The following is a 17455-nucleotide window of genomic DNA, read 5'->3' as shown; positions in this document are numbered from 1 at the left end:
CTCTTTGAACCCACATACTGAGCTGTGAGAAGGACTATAGGCCTTTCCTCAGACAGACAAGACAGGGAAAGAAGAACACATAACATGAACGCCTGTCACCTGATACACTCTGGCACATAATTACCTACCGCAAACAAAGCACACTGATAAACCACCCCATAAACACCTACCACACACATCTGATTCATTACTGATACAAATGTACTTCTCAGCACTATCACTTTCCGCTCTCAAGACTCATTTACAGTAAGACGGACTCTCTGCTGAGGAACTCTGAGGTCATGACCATAAGAGTTACATGTTTAATCATTAACCTGGGAGTTCCTTCAACCAGCTGATTAAATTTAGTAGAGCAACTGATACTATACACCTATGCATTTACATTTTAGCCAATGAGCCGACGCTCTTATCCAGGACTTACAGGAGCAGTTAGGGTTAAGTGCCTTGCTCAAGGGCACATCAACATATTTTTTTTTACCTGGTCAGGGATTCGAACCAGGTAAGTTCAGTTACTTGCTCTTAACCCCTAGACTACCTGCTCTGAGTTTACCCTGGGCTGGTACAGACACACACACACGACGTCTGCGTTCCAAATACCCAAGTTCAGCCTTGCTCCGATTGTAAGACGATTAGATCAGTGACTGTGCACTTTATTGTAGTAATAAAGGTTGAGTTGAGGAAACTTGTTCTTGAACAGATCATATCTACATCTCAAATCCAAATCAAATGTTACTTGTCACATGCGCCAAAAACAAATGGTGTAGACCTTACAAGCCCTTCATTTCTTGACCTGCAATGTTGGTTAAGAAAATATTTACTAAATAAACTAAAGTAAAAAAACGTTTACAAAATAAATAGCAAAATAACAATAACGAGGCTATATACAGGGGGTACCGGTACCAAGTCAATGTGGGGGGTACAGGTTAGTCGAAGTCATTTGTACATTTAGGTAGCGGTAAAGTGACTATGCATATAAAATAAACAGTGAGTAGCAGCAGTGTAAAAACAAAGGGGCGGAGGTGTCAATGTAAATAGTCTGGGTGTCCATTTGATTAATTGTTCAGCAGTCTTATTGATTTGGGGTAGAAGCTGTTAAGGAACCTTTTGGGACCTAGACTTGGCACTCCGGTACCGCTTGCCATGCGGTAGCAGAGAGAACAGCATTACTTGGGTGACTGGAGTCTGACAATTTTTGGGGTCTTCCTCTGACAACGCCTAGTATATAGGTCCTGGGTGTCAGGAAGCTTGGAGCCAGGGATGTATTGGGCTGTACACACTACCCTCTGCAGCGCCTTACCAGGCAGTGATGAACCCGGTCAGGATGCTCTCAATGGTACAGCTGTGGAACTTAAGGATCTGGGGACCCATGCCAAATCTTTTCAGTCTCCTGAGGGGGAAATTGTGCTGTCGTGCCCTCTTCACGACTGTCTTGGTGTATTTGGATCAAGATAGTTTGTTGGTGATGTGGACATCGGTCACCCTGTCTGGGTTGACGCCCCCCCCCCCCACACGGGTTGTGCCGTGGCAGAGATCTTTGTGGGATATACTCAGCCTTGTCTCAGGATGGTAAGTTGGTGGTTGAAGATATCCCTCTAGTGGTGTGGGGGCTGTGCTTTGGCAAAGTGGGTGGGGTTATATCCTTCCTGTTTGGCCCTGTCCGGGGGTGTCCTCGGATGGGGCCACAGTGTCTCCTGACCCCTCCTGTCTCAGCCTCCAGTATTTATGCTGCAGTAGTTTATGTGTCAGGGGGGCTAGGGTCAGTTTGTTATATCTGGAGTACTTCTCCTGTCCTATTTGGTGTCCTGTGTGAATTTAAGTGTGCTCTCTCTAATTCTCTCTTTCTCGCTCTCGGAGGACCTGAGCCCTAGGACCATGCCTCAGGACTACCTGACATGACTCCTTGCTGTCCCCAGTCCACCTGGCCGTGCTGCTGCTCCAGTTTCAACTGTTCTGCCTTATTATTATTATTGGACCATGCTGGTCATTTATGAACATTTGAACATCTTGGACATGTTCTGTTATAATCTCCACCCGGCACAGCCAGAAGAGGACTGGCCACCCCACATAGCCTGGTTCCTCTCTAGGTTTCTTCCTAGGTTTTGGCCATTCTAGGGAGTTTTTCCTAGCCACCGTGCTTCTACACCTGCATTGCTTGCTGTTTGGGGTTTTAGGCTGGGTTTCTGTACAGCACTTTGAGATATCAGCTGATTTACGAAGGGATATATAAATACATTTGATTTGATTTTGACACCAAGGAACTTGAAACTCTCAAGCCGCTCCACTACAGCCCCGTCGATATGAATAGGGGTGTGTTTGGCCATCCTTTTCCTATAGTCCACGATCATCTCCTTTGTCTTGCTCACATTGAGAGATTGTTATCCTGGTGTCTCTGACGACCTCCCTATAGGCTCTCATCGTTGTCGGTGATCAGGCCTACCACCGTTATCGGCAGCAAACTTGGTGTTGGAATCGTGCTTGGCCACTCAGTCATGGGTGAACAGGAGGGGACTAAGCACGCACATTTTATTTGTGCTGGTCAAACGTTGAGGTTCATAGGAAACACCTACCTTCGATGATGAGATCCATTGAAGATGCAGTGTGTTTATTAGAAAGACTATGCTACCAAAGGCAAAGACAACGCAGGAACAGAGACGTTTCAGAAATAAGTAGATGTTTATTATCAAGACTCAAGTCATACGGGGGGTTATAAAAGAATAGGGGAGGGAGGGAAAACAGAAAACACATTACTACCACAAAGACTGAAACGTACTTTGATCTATTTTTCTTTAAAAATGTACCTTTCCTTTTTTGTATTTTATACAAGTAGCAAATTGGACAAATTAATACAAAAAAAGGTAAGACGTTGCAATACCATTTGACAAAAAAATGTAGTTACATGAAGACAAGTTAAGAGGTGTGGTCAAATATTGACCAATAATTGTTTCCTTTCCATACTAATATAAAACCCGGTCTAATATCTATAAAAGGTTAAAAAAAAGTTTATTTACAGACAAAAAAAGCAATTAAAAAAGTAGGAAGAAATTGACCCTAATCCTAAGGCAACAAACAGGGGGTGTTGCAGGCTTTCCCCCCCCAATCACTAACATGATTCTGCTAATCAATTAATAATGATCTTCATTTAAACCTCTATTCAAACACTATTTCAATTGTGTGTGTTGCTAGGCTGGAGCATCATGTAGCCCTCAAGGAGTTGTTCACCCCTGCCCACATAGTAGAGTGGACTCTCCTACACACTGATAGGGGGTCATATATTTTTTCCTCCCACCCATGATTAGACAGGGTTTAGAGGTATCTGTGGTTAGGGGTAGTGTAATGCTTACGATTACGGCTGGCCTTAGAGGAATCTGATCATAGATTTGTGGTTAGCGTCTTTGGGTTTTAACTATTATTTCTAGTGACGAGGGAGAGTGGCTGGGACTGGAGCATGGCATGATGGGAGCTCATTGTTGATTGGTGGATAGAGGTGGGAGGAGCTAAGCCAGAGGCAAAGGGGATTGGTCGAGACAGAAGTGGTGGAGTCTGTTTGCTGGATGAGCTCATGTGGAGAGAAAATGGGGGATGAGAGTAGGGGGATGAAGAGGTATTGGGGGTAGGGGGCAGAGGGAGGTGTGTGTGAGTTAATACATGTGAATGTGTGTGAGACTGGATGTGGGTGTAAGCCTGACTGTGTGTGTCCCTGAGTGACTGCAGACGAGGGGGTTTGGTGGTGAGGGAGAGGGGCTGGACCTGCTCAGGATGTGTGTGCTCGGAGTGTGAGTGTGTGTGTTCGGTGTGTGTAGGTGCGGGAGCAGCAGGGGAGGCCAGAGCAGTGGTGGGCGTGGCTGGAGAGTCCAGAGAGGAGGCGGGACTAGCCTGGGACAGGTGTGTGTGTGTCAGGTGTGTGTGAGACACACTGGGTCTCTCCTGAGTTCCATACGACACACACGACTTCTTGAGCTGCGCGGAGAAGTGCTCTAGAGACAAAATAAAAACACACTGATCAGTCTTGCTGTTACTTCCCAGTTATGTCATTAAGTAGAACAGAGTAGGTCACTTCTCACGTCTTCATATTGCTCTGATCTTGAATGTATTAGGTGGTTCTTACCCTCTGGAGCAGCTGACTGGCGGTGTGTCATCTGTCCCTCTGGAGCAGTCTCTGGCCTGCCATCTCTCTTCCTTTTCTTCCTCTTCCCCTGCACACATACAATCACATCACGTCCTCCACCACCACCACACAGCAACCAATCAAATCACTACTAAATAATTACTACTTACGTAGTTGTCTCTAGCTGACCATCCAGGGTAGAGTTGGGAGTGTAGCTGTCTCTCCTTGCGGGCCATATCATAGTACTTAGACTGCTCCTCACGAGACAGAGTGTGCCACTGTAGACAGACGCACAGACACACAGGGTTAACACACACACTCCCTTCTGGAGCATAGGTCATTGACCACAACGTTCACTACGAACGCACACATCGTACAAACAATGACTGTGTGTGAGCACGCATACACACACACTGCCACTCACTCTGCGTCCCAGAATCTGGTTGATGGCAGCGCTCTCCTTCAGGGTGCACTCAGCCACCACCTTGGGTCTCTGCTCCTTCATGTACAGCATAAAGGCATTCAGAGGCTTCTTCACGTGAGGCTTCTTCTCCTCCTCTCTGTCCCCCATAGAAACAGCACACCTCCTACACACACCACAGCACAGAGTTACGGAGTCAGCAACGGGGGTGTGAGAAAGGTGTGTGGTTTAAAGAGCTGTGTGTGTGCGTACCCGTGCTGGTTGCTGTCTCTCGGTTCTTGTTTGATCGCCGTGGAAACGATAGCAGGGTGGGGGACTGACGTCTGGGGAGGCGGGACCATGTGGGGTGAGAAACGACTGGACACAAAGCTGTCAAACACACACCATACCACAAACATAAATAACAATTAAATGACATGTTTGCAATCTTTACAGAAGTCCAGTCATCACAGTATGTAGTCTCCAGAGGAGTGATACGTGGATGTGTGTGAGTGATTAGGTGAGCTGTACCTGGACATGGAAGAGTTCAAGGCGAGAGCTGCAGGGTAGGATGGTCTAAACCCCCCCACTGGAATACCGTACATGGACTGGCCCTGCCTGGAGACAGAAAACGAGGGAGGGGAAACAGCGACACTTTTGTAATAGCATATGTTGTGCTAAAAATTGTTGGCAAAATAAACTAAACCATTATTGTATTCATCATGAGAGTTTGAATGGGCGTGTGTGTGACTCACAGCCAGCTCAGCGGGTGTGTCATGTGTTCCATGCCTCCAGGAGAGAGAGGGTAGTAAGGAGAGAGCTCTGCTGGGTGGGGGGTGGGGGGAAGACCTGGAGAGGGGAGAGCAACATATATATCTGTTGTTATATAGCAACAAGTGTCATCTGACAGATATCAAACGTAAAATGTGAATCACCTAGGTTTTAACATTAATACTGAGTATTCCAGACAAAAGCAGAAAGAGGGATGAGAGAGGAGAGGAACTTTCATACCCGTGTCAGCTGAGAGGTGAGGAGGGGGTGTCCGTGGAGGGAAGGGGTCTGGACTGTAGGACAGGAGTGGGGAAAAGGGGGACAGGTGACTATGCTGCACCACTGGGACCTTATTGGACTAGAGAGAGAAAGAGAGGAGAGAGGGAGATAGAGAGGGAAGAGGCAGGGATTAGATTTGGAACAGCTATACAATGCTTTCAAATCGACATGAGCATTGGCCCTAGGGCCTGCGGTTGTTTCTGGGCTGACTGGCTGTATCAGTGACAGGGGGTGAGTCCTGGTCTTCAGGGATATCCTCAGATACCGAACACACACTCCGTTACATACACACTCACGGTCCTGGTCTCTGTATCAGAACACACACACCACCCGGAGGTGCTAAAGTCCTCATTGTCTCTGGACGGATTAACACCATTCAGCTTTAACATTCCAGCGTCTGTCTGTCTGCAGCAGGTTTGAGGGAGGTCAGGAGGGTGTGTGTGTGAGCCTGGAGAGGGTGAGGGAGGACCCGATTCAGGTCACCCGAGTGCCGTGTGTGGATACTCCGGGAGACATGCTAAATGGCTGATAGTAGCAGAGCAGGGTAACTAACCAGGGTAAGTTATGTAATAAAAACAAGGTACTTCAATAAAGTACGTAAAGCTAGAAGCTTACTTGCTACGTACAGTTGTCCTTTTACATGTTATGTGTCAGGGCAAGTGATGTCACTGCACAGTCACTAGACTGCAGTGCACACACACTCACCATGTGAGCAGGGGAGGGAGAGCGAGGGTCTTTTAAAGCAGAAGTTCCAGGAACATCCAGCATGGGCCACTTCATCTGTAGATACTAGAGAGAGCGAGCGTGATTTAAAACATACCACTTTGATTCATTGTCTGCATGCACTACATATTAAAAAATATTTAATGGACAAATATGACATATCGTGAAACGGGTATGACGAGGGGTGTCTGTGGAGGGACGTACGAGGGAGGATGTGTGTGTTACAGAATGTGAGCGGTTGAGAGAGTGTACTCCGATGACTCTCCACATGGGTCTGGGTCAGATTATGTATGCAGACACACACACACACACACCCCTCCCCCCTCTATCTGGTGAGTGTATCAGTCAGGCCCCAGCTGCACGTCTCTCTACATTAAGGTTTATGTGTGTGAACGCTTGCTTTTAGAAAAGCAGTGCACACACAACCAGGGCTTAAGTTAGCAGGGTGGAAGGGGTAGTGGGCATGGACAATGGTGTGGTTTTAGAGGCCCTCTTGGCCGCGGACTAAAATAAAATACATATATTTTTTTTCACCTTTATTTTAAAGCCAATTTCCTGCAATTATACACATTTTACCATAAGGAAGATAGACTATTTCACAGTTTTGAAGCTTGTTTCCTGCAATTTTATACATTTGTCATGGGGCGAAGAGACAAATTGCAGTTTCAAAGCTAATCTCCTGCAATTCTGCAATGGTCATGGCTTATGCCTTGCTCTTATGCGATCTGAGTTACTGAAACAAACCATGTGGGGCCTATGTGCTATTATGTGTTTATTTTCGCGATATTTCTAAATTATTTTGTACATAATGTTTCTGCAACCGTATCTTACGGCAGAAAACTTAAATCAGTTCTACCAAATCTCTATCAACATGTTAAATGTGCAACCAGAGGGAAAATAATTCTAGATCACCTGTACTCCACACACAGAGATGCGTACAGAGCCCTCCATTTGGTAAATCCTACCACAACTCTATCCTCCTGATTCCTGCTTACAAGCAAAAATTAAAGCAGGAAGCACCAGTGACTCGGTCTATGAAAAAAATGGTCAGATGAAGCAGATGCTAAACTACAGGACTGTTTTGCTATCACAGACTGGAACATGTTCCGGGATTCTTCCGATGACATTGAGGAATACACCACATCAGTCACTGGCTTTATCAATAAGTGCATTAAGGACGTCGTCCCCACAGTGACTGTACGTACATACCCCAACCAGAAGCCATGGATTACAGGCAACATTCGCACTGAGCTAAAGGGTAGAGCTGCCGCTTTCAAGGTGCTGGATTCTAACCCTGAGGCTTACAAGAAATCCCGCTATGCCCTGCGACGAACCATCAAAAAGGCAAAGCGTCAATACAGGGCAAAGATTGAATTCTACTACACCGGCTCCGACACTCGTCGGATGTGGCAGGGCTTGCAAACTATTACAGACTACAAAGGGCTGTATCCCTGTACGTACAGTGCCTTGCGAAAGTATTCGGCCCCCTTGAACTTTGCGACCTTTTGCCACATTTCAGGCTTCAAACATAAAGATATAAAACTGTATTTTTGTGTGAAGAATCAGCAACAAGTAGGACACAATCATGAAGTGGAATGACATTGGATATTTCAAACTTTTTTAACAAATCAAAAACTGAAAAATAGGGCGTGCAAAATTATTCAGCCCCCTTAAGTTAATACTTTGTAGCGCCACCTTTTGCTGCGATTACAGCTGTAAGTCACTTGGGGTATGTCTCTATCAGTTTTGCACATCGAGAGACTGACATTTTTTCCCATTCCTCCTTGCAAAACAGCTCGAGCTCAGTGAGGTTGGATGGAGAGCATTTGTGAACAGCAGTTTTCAGTTCTTTCCACAGATTCTCGATTGGATTCAGGTCTGGACTTTGACTTGGCCATTCTAACACCTGGATATGTTTATTTTTGAACCATTCCATTGTAGATTTTGCTTTATGTTTTGGATCATTGTCTTGTTGGAAGACAAATCTCTGTCCCAGTCTCAGGTCTTTTGCAGACTCCATCAGGTTTTCTTCCAGAATGGTCCTGTATTTGGCTCCATCCATCTTCCCATCAATTTTAACCATCTTCCCTGTCCCTGCTGAAGAAAAGCAGGCCCAAACCATGATGCTGCCACCACCATGTTTGACAGTGGGGATGGTGTGTTCAGCTGTGTTGCTTTTACGCCAAACATAACGTTTTGCATTGTTGCCAAAAAGTTGGTGTTTGGTGTGTCTCCCAGGTGGCTTGTGGCAAACTTTAAACAACACTTTTTATGGATATCTTTAAGAAATGGCTTTCTTCTTGCCACTCTTCCATAAAGGCAGTTTATAAGAAATCCCGCTATGCCCTGAAGACAAACAAGCAAAGCATCAATACAGGATTAAGATTGAATCCTACTACACCGGCTCCGACGCTCGTCGGATGTGGCAGGGCTCGTCGAATGTGGCAGGGCTTGAAAATCCAGACGCGAGCTGCCCAATGATGCGAGCCTACCAGACGAGCTAAATCACTTCTATGCTCGCTTCGAGGCAAGCAACACTGAGGCATGCATGAGAGCATCAGCTGTTCCGGACGACTGTGTGATCACGCTCTCCATAGCCGACGTGAGTAAGACCTTTAAACAGGTCAACATTCACAAGGCTGTGGGGTCAGATGGATTACCAGGGCGTGTGCTCCGGGCATGTGCTGACCAACTGGCAGGTGTCTGCACTGGCATTTTCAACATGTCCCTGATTGAGTCTGTAATACCAACATGCTTCAAGCAGACCACCATAGACTAAACACCTTCTGCAACTGGAACCTGGACTTCCTGACGGGCCTCCCCCAGGTGGTGAGGGTAGGTAGCAACACATCTGCCACGCTGATCCTCAACACTAGAGCTCCCCTAGAGCTCCCTGTTCACCCACGACTGCATGGCCAGGCATGACTCCCAACACCATCATTAAGATTGCAGACGACACAACAGTGGTAGGCCTGATCACCGACAACGATGAGACAGCCTATAGGGAGGTGGTCAGAGAACTGGCCGGGTGGTGCCAGAATAACAACCTATCCCTCAACGCAACCAAGACCAAGGAGATGATTGTGGACTACAGGAAAAGGAGCACCGAGCACGTCCCCATTCTCATCGACGGGCTGTAGTGGAGCAGGTTGAGAGCTTCAAATTCCTTGGTGTCCACATCAACAACAAACTAAAATGGTCCAAACACACCAAGACAGTCGTGAAGAGGGCACAACAAAGCCTATTCCCCCCCAGGAAACTAAAAAGATTTGGCATGGGTCCTGAGATCCTCAAAAGGTTCTACAGCTGCAACATCGAGAGCATCCTGATCGGTTGCATCACTGCCTGGTACGGCAAATGCTCAGCCTCCGACCGCAAGGCACTTCAGAGGGTAGTGCGTACGGCTCAGTACATCACTGGGGCAAAGCTTCCTGCCATCCAGGACCTCTACACCAGGCGGTGTCAGAGGAAGGCCCTAAAAATTGTCAAAGACCCCAGCCACCCCAGTCATAGACTGTTCTCTCCACTACCGCATGGCAAGCAGTGCCAAGTCTAGGACAAAAAAGCTTCTCAACAGTTTTTACCCCCAAGCCATAAGACTCCTGAACAGGTAACCAAATGGTTACCCGGACTATTTGTAGTGTTCCCCCCCAACCCCTCTTTTATGCTGCTGCTACTCTCTATTAATCATATATGCATAGTCACTTTAACTATACATTCACGTACATACTACCTCAATTGGCCCGACCAACCAGTGCTCCCACACATTGGCAAACCGGACTATCTGCATTGTGTCCCACCACCCGCCAACGCCTATCTTTTACGCTACTGCTACTCTCTGTTCATCATCTATGCATAGTCACTAACTATATCTACATGTACATACTACCTCAATAAGCCTGACTAACCGGTGTCTGTATATAGCCTTGCTCCTCTTATTTTCAAATTTCTTTTTACTGTTGTTTTATTTCTTTACTTACTTACCTACACACACACACACTTTTTTCCCCTCCACACTATTGGTTAGAGCCCGTAAGTAAGCATTTCACTAATTTCTACACCTGTTGTATTCGGCGCACGTGACAAATAAACTTTGATTTGATGCCGTGACACTTTTGGAATTTCAGATTCTCCCTGGATGTAGTTTTTATTTTGGTGATTGTTAGCTCTCAAATATAATTGAATTTTAAAAAATGTATCTGGTTTTAGCCGTTTACGCTTACACTGAAAATGTTTTACCTTCCCGAAACCCCGGCCACGATTTAGCAGCGGCAGTGCACCACTGCTAAATGCATATAAGGGAGAACACATTGACGTAAACTACAACAGCTCAGGGGTCAGTCTCCACTCAAAGGAAGTGAGACAGGAAGGAAGAAGGGATAAGCGAGGGGGCTAAAAATGGACATGGCAATTTGCAGGAGTAGAGAGGTCTAGTATCTGTGTAGGGACAATAATCTTGAGGTGCAAAGTGACCTAGAGGTCGAGAGAGGAGTAGTAAGATGTGCCATAGAGGGGGAGAGAGAATGTGTGTGACGGGTATAATGCAGGGGTTCTCAAAGTGGACAGGGTCTGCGGAGGTACTGCAGGGAGTATATTATTTTTTAAATTAATATTACTAACAGCTCAAACAAATTTTGGCCAAGGGCTCCGTGGAATAAGTTTAGAGAGTGTAATACAATATTATTCATCTACAGTTTGTGTAACCCTTGGTCAACTGGGCCTGGGATGCTCACTGGGATATTGGTGTCCAACAATTACAGGCATAAATGTACTGTAATTTAAACTTTAAAACTGCCCCATGATAAAATGTGTAGAATTGCAGAACATTTGCTTAACGTTCTCACCATTTCCAAGAGATGGGCCTTTAAAATGTTCCTTCCCAGGGACCGAAACTTGGTTTGTCCAGCCATGCACTTCCAAAGTCATAGTAGAACTCCTTGTGTTGTGATTATGAGGGGTCACTGATGAATTCGCCATTGCAAAATGGGTCCCAGTTTTGTTCACAGCAGACCAACATGCTACATTGAGTCACTGACTACAGTTGAGGAAAAAACTAACGTAGCACACACATCATGAATAAGGGTCCCATTGTGTAGCAGGCCAAATAAAACTAAAATAATGAGGACCACAAGAACATAGGTGTTTGCCTGTGCAGGGAGTGTGTGTACACTGCACAAGGAGAAAAAGTGTGTGAGAGGCTGAGCAGCTCTTTACTCTCTATTGTTACCTCTCTCTCTCTCTCACACACACACACACACACACACACACCCACCCCAAGGCCCCAGGAAGTTCTAGCTGTGAGCTCTAACTGAAACCAGCTGTTAGAAATACCATACTGATGAAGCCTACACACATATACACACTCTCCCTTTCTCTCTCTCTCTTTATCCCTGAACAATAAGGAGTTAGCTGCTCTATCATGAAGTCACTGCACAGCTGGAGGCTAAACATACTGTTTCTTATAAAACACCAAGACACAAACCACACACACACCAACGCCCCCCACCCTCCTTAATTTAGCATAATAGGTTCCATAACCAGTTTTGCAAACACTATTCACCATAAATAAAAAGCTGTAAACAGCAGTAGGTAGCATCATTTAGCTTTCTTTGTATGTTGCAAAAACATTTGATTGCAGAATACAACAGAATCATTTTTGAAGTTCAGCGAGAGAAACAAAATGAATTTAAGTCCACGTCAGTTTCTCTCTGCAAACTAGGTAGGTAAAAAAATATATATACTACCGTTCAAAAGTTTGGGGTCACTTAGAAATATCCTTGTTTTTGAAAGAAAAGCACATTTTTGTTCATTAAAATAACATCAAATTGATCAGAAATACAGTGTAGACATTGTTAATGTTGTAAATTACTATTGTAGCTGGAAACAGCTGTTTTTTTATGGAATATCTACAGAGGCCCATTATCAGCAACCATCACTTCAGTGTTCCAATGACACATTGTGTTAACTAATCCAAGTTAATCATTTTAAACGGCTAATTGATCATTAGAAAACCCCTTTGCAATTATGTTAGCACAGCTGAAAACTTTTGTGCTGATTAAAGCAGCAATAAAACTGGCCTTCTTTAGACTGACCTCATTGTCCCATTTGAGTACACAAATACGATATAATGTGCAAGCCTGTGTGTGTGTTAAGGTTGCAGTGTGTGTTATGTTAAGTTTGAGGCCCTATTGCCTGTTTTGACTCCATATTGTCTCACTGGTCTTAAAATAACAGGAGAGAAGGCTATCACCACCAACCTGAACACATACAAGAGAGGTATGTTAGAACAGTCACTAATCTCTCCATCCAGTCCCTTCTGAAATGCACTAACGCCCAGGGATGACTGAACACCGATTGTGTAAGTTGAAAGATTGCTGAGAGAGCAACCTGAGCCACACTTCTGCCTCCATCTCCAACACTGGAATTAAATCAAACTTTGTGACACGTGCCGAATACAACAAGTGTGGACTTTACCGTGAAATGCTTACTTACAAGCCCTTAACCAACAGTGCAGTTCAAGAAGAAGAAAATATTAACCAAGTAGGCTAAAATAAAAAAGTAATAATAAAAAATAACAATAAGAATAAGAATAACGAGGCTATATAAAGACGGGGCACCGGTACCGAGTCAGTGTGCAGGGGTACAGGCTAGTTGAGGAAATCTGTACATGCAGGTGGGGGCGAAGTGACTAGGTAACAAACAAACAGCGAGTAGCAGCAGTGCACAGCAGGGGGGGTAAATGTAAATTGTCCGGTGGCACTTTTTATGAATTGCTCAACAGTCTTATGGCTTGTGGATAGAAGTCTACAACTTGGGTGACTGGAGTCTTTGACAACGCCTATTAAGGTCCTGGATGGCAGGAAGCTTGGCCCCAGTGATGTACTGGGCCATTCGCACCACCTTCGGTAGCGCCTTACAGCAGTTGCCATACTAGGCGGTGATGCAACCGGTCTGGATGCTCTCGATGGTGCAGCTGTAGAACCTTTTGAGGATCAAGGGGCCCATGCCAAATCTTTTCAGTCTGCTGAGGGAGAAAATGTTTTGTTGTGCCCTCTTCAAGACTGTCTTGATGTGTTTGGACCATGATAGTTCGTTGGTGATGTAGATACCAAGGAACTTGAAGTTGAAACTCTCGACCCGCTCCACTACAGCCCGCCTGTTTGGCCCGTCTTTTCCTGTAGTAGACGATCAGCTCCTTTGTCTTGCTCACATTTAGGGAGAGGTCATTGTCCTGGCACCACACTGCCAGTTCTCTGACCTCCTCCCTATAGGCGGTCTCATCGTTGTCGGTGATCAGGCCTACCACTGTTGTGTCGTCAGCAAACTTAATGATGGTGTTGGAGTCGTGTTTGACAACCAGTCGTGGGTGAACAGTGAATACAGGAGGGGACTAAGTACACACCCCTGAGGGGCCCCAGTGTTAAGGATCAGCATGGCAGATGTGGTGTTGCCTACTCTTATCTCCTGGGGGGTGGCCTGTCAGGAAGTCTAGGATCCAGTTGCAGAGGGAGGTGTTTAGTCCCAGAGTCCTTAGCTTAGTGATGAGCTTCGTGGGCACTATGGTGTTGAACGCTGAGCTATAGTTGATGAACAGCATTCTCACATAGGTGTTCCTTTTGTCCAAGTGAGAAAGGGCGGTGTGGAGCGCGATTGAGATTGCATCATCTATGGATCTGTTGGGGCGGTATGCAAATTGGAGTGGGTCTAGGCTGTCTGGGAGGATGCTGTTGATGTGAGCCATGACCAGCCTTTTAAAGCATGTCATCGCTACCGACGGGAGTGCCACAGGGCGGTAATCATTAAGGCAGGTTACCTTCGCTTCCTTGGGCACAGGGACTATGGTGGTCTGCTTGAAACATTTAGGTATTCCAGACTTGGTCAGGGAGAGGTTGAAAATGTCAGTGCAGACGCTTGACAGTTGGTCCACGCATGCTCTGAGTACACGTCCTGGTAATCCGTCTGGCCAAGCTGCTTTGAGAATGTTGACCTGTTTAAAAGGTTTGTTCACATCTACCACATTCACGTCTACCGAGAGCGTTATCACACAGTCATCCAGAACAGCTGGTGCTCTCGTGCATGCGTCAGTGTTGCTTGCCTCGAAGTGAGCATAAAAGGCATTGAGCTCGTCTGGTAGGCTCGCATCATTGGGCAGCTCGTGTCTGGGTTTTCAAGCCCTGCCACATTCGACGAGCCCTGCCACATTCGACGAGCCCTGCCACATTCGACGAGCCCTGCCACATTCGACGAGCCCTGCCACATCCGACGAGCGTCAGTGCCGGTGTAGTAGGATTCAATCTTAATCCTGTATTGATGCTTTGCTTGTTTGTCTTCAGGGCATAGCGGGATTTCTTATAAACTGCCGCTCCTTGAAAGCGGCAGCTCTAGCCTTTAGCTCGATGCAGATGTTGCCTGTATTCCTTGGCTTCTGGTTGGGATATGTACGTACAGTCACTGTGTGGATGACTTCATCGATGCACTTACTGATGAAGCCGATGACTGAGGTTGTGTATTCCTCAATGCCATTGGATGAATCCCGGAACATATTCCAGTATGTGCTAGCAAAACAGTCCTGTAGTGAAGCATCCACATCATCTGACCACTTCCGTATTGAGCAAGTCACTGGTACTTCCGGCTTTAGGTTTTGCTTGTAAGCAGGAGGATAGAATTGTGGTCAGATTTGCCAAATGGAGTACAGGGGAGAGCTTTGTATGCATCTCTGTGTGTGGAGTAAAGGTGGTCCAGGATTTTTTCCCCCCCATGTTTACACGCGACATATTGGTAAAAATTTGGTAAAACGGATTTAAATTTTGCCAGCATTCAATTCCCCGGCCACTAGGAGCGCCGCTTCTGGGTGAGCATTTTCTTGTTTGCTTATGGCCTTATGCAGTTGGTTGAGAGAGAGGTCTGAGTGCCAGCTTCGCTTTGTGGTGGTAAATAGACGGCTACGAATAATACAGACGAGAACTCTCTTGGTAGATAGTGTGGTTGACAGCTTATCATAAGGTACTCTACCTCAGGCGAGCAATACCTTGAGACTTCTTTAATATTAGACATCGCACACCAGCTGTTATTGACAAATAGACACACACACCACCCCTCCTCGTCTTACCAGAGGTAGCGTGTCTGTTCTGCCGGTGCATGGAAAATCCCGCTAGCTCTTTGTCCATTTCTTCATTCAGCCACGTCTCGATGAAACATAAGATGTTACAATTTTTAATGTCCCGTTCGTAGGATAATCCTAAAATCGTAGGTCAACAATTTTATTTTCCAATAATTGTACGTTAGCAAGAAGAACGGATGGCAGTGGGAGTTTACTCGCTCGCCTCCGGATTCTCAGAAGGATCCCTGATATGCATTTTTCCACCGTCTTTTCTTCACGCAGAAGGCGTGGATCTGGGCCTGTTCCAGTGTAAGCAGGATATACTACTTCATCGGACTCGTTAAAGGAAAACGTTTCTTCCAGTCCGCGGTGAGTAATCACTTTCCTGATGTCCAGAAGTTATTTTCGTTCATAAGAGACAGCAGTAGCAACATTATCTACACAATAAGTTAACAAATAAGACAACAAACTGCAAAAAAAATAACAAAATTGCAGAATTTTGGTTGGGAGAATGTAAAACGTCAGCCATGTTCTTCAGCGCCATCTTAATATCTCCTGCCTAACTCTAACGGATTCTGCAAGCTTCCCATCCAAAACAGTTTATGCATATATTATGATGACATTTTGTGACGTTTTGGCATCAGGCAAGAATTTTTCCCCTCGAGGCCAGCCGAAGTCAACGCCCCTTCGTTGGTGATTGGTCAACAGTAGGGACTCCTCGATGAAGTGTTTGTCGTAATTCAACGAGACATGACTCGTTTTCATGCACATTTCTTCACTTCACGGCACCAAACACCCAAGTTAAATCTAATTGAGTGACTAAGATCACCTCAGCAAAAACGTCACAATTAATGACAGATTCCGAGTTCTTAGATTAAGTCTAATTATTTTGAGGGAGTGTATACTGGCCACGGTGTCTCAAGACGGACAAACAGTACTACTGCCGCCTTTTTATTGTTTTCCAAGCAAAGTTATTTTCAAATGAAGATCGGAGGTACACTATATATACACAAAAGTATGTGGACACCCATTCAAATTAGTGGACTCGGCTATTTCAGCAACACCAGTTGCTGACAGGTGTTTAAAATTGAGCACACTGCCATGCAATCTCCATAGACAAACATTGGCAGTAGAACGGCCTTACTGAAGAGCTCAGTGACATTCAGCGTAGCAGTCATAGGATGCCACGTTTCCAAATGTCTGCACTGTTAGAGCTGCCCCGGTCAACTGTAAGTGCTGTTATTGTGAAGTGGAAATGTCTAGGAACAACAACGGCTCAGTGGTAGACTTCACAAGCTCAAAGAAAGTGACAAGCGAGTGACGAAGCGCGTAAAAAATCGTCTGTCCTTGGTTGCAGCACTGACTGCCAAGTTCCAAACTGCCTCTGGAAACAACATCAGCACAATAACTGTTCGTAAGGAGCTTCATGAAATGCGTTTCCATGGCCGAGCAGCCACACACAAGTCTAACAAGACCATGCAAAGTGCCAAGCGTCAGCTGGAGTGGTGGAAAGCACACCGCTATTGGACTCTGGAGCAGTGGAAACGCGTTCTCTGGAGTAATGAATCACTAATGCTCTCGTGGCTGAATGGAAGCAAGTCCCCGCAGCAAAATTCCAACATCTAGTGGGAACCCTTCCCAGAAGAGTGGAAGCTGGCCAGCAGGGATGTTCTTGTCCCATCGTGCTCTAGCGACTCCTGACACGATCACCAGGCGTACGGTATTTCCTCCGACATATTGGTGCAGCTGGCTTCTGGGTAAAATGGGTATTGTGTCAAGAAGCGGTGCGGTTTGGCTGGGTTGTGTTTCGGAGGACGGACGGCTCCCGACCTTTGCCTCTCCCGAGTCCGAATGGAAGTTGCAGCGATGGGACAAGACAGTAACTACCAAATGGATACCATGAAATTGGGGAGAAAAAGGAGACAAAAAAAATAAGGAAAAAAGGGTGCGTGTTAAAAGGGGAAAGGGTTCCTGAACAACTCTCCCTGGGGTTACAGTATCCATGGGAAACAGCTTTTCGGGTTTCCCTAATCCTGGAGAGCTAGACTTAAAGATGCAGCCCGGGTTCTAAAGCACA

At 45.8% G+C, this 17455-nt stretch overlaps 1 protein-coding gene across 5 annotated transcripts in view; it reads right to left on the bottom strand.

Moving 5' to 3' along the window:
- Positions 1–2654: 2654 nt before the first annotated feature.
- LOC110523432 (transcription factor 7-like 1-B) overlaps positions 2655–17455 on the bottom strand; it is a 31060-nt gene continuing 16259 nt past the window's right edge. For 3 of the 5 annotated variants that reach the window (XM_021602112.3, XM_036977053.2, XM_090234185.1), the window contains 9 exons: positions 6261–6344; positions 5517–5634; positions 5261–5354; positions 5037–5123; positions 4779–4895; positions 4530–4692; positions 4276–4383; positions 4106–4193; positions 2655–3974 (listed from right to left, as the gene is read on the bottom strand). In XM_021602112.3, the coding sequence (XP_021457787.2) occupies positions 3400–3974; positions 4106–4193; positions 4276–4383; positions 4530–4692; positions 4779–4895; positions 5037–5123; positions 5261–5354; positions 5517–5634; positions 6261–6344 (1434 nt within the window). In that variant the 3' untranslated portion in view covers positions 2655–3399. The remainder of the gene's footprint in view (positions 3975–4105; positions 4194–4275; positions 4384–4529; positions 4693–4778; positions 4896–5036; positions 5124–5260; positions 5355–5516; positions 5635–6260; positions 6345–17455) is intronic. The other 2 variants (XM_036977054.2, XM_090234183.1) reach the window with 1 other exon arrangement.

The sequence above is a fragment of the Oncorhynchus mykiss genome, chromosome 5 (genome assembly GCF_057628025.1).
Source record: "Oncorhynchus mykiss isolate SJ-2025 chromosome 5, ASM5762802v1, whole genome shotgun sequence".
Lineage (NCBI taxonomy): Eukaryota > Metazoa > Chordata > Actinopteri > Salmoniformes > Salmonidae > Oncorhynchus > Oncorhynchus mykiss.
This window is presented reverse-complemented; position numbering and strand designations above follow the sequence as displayed.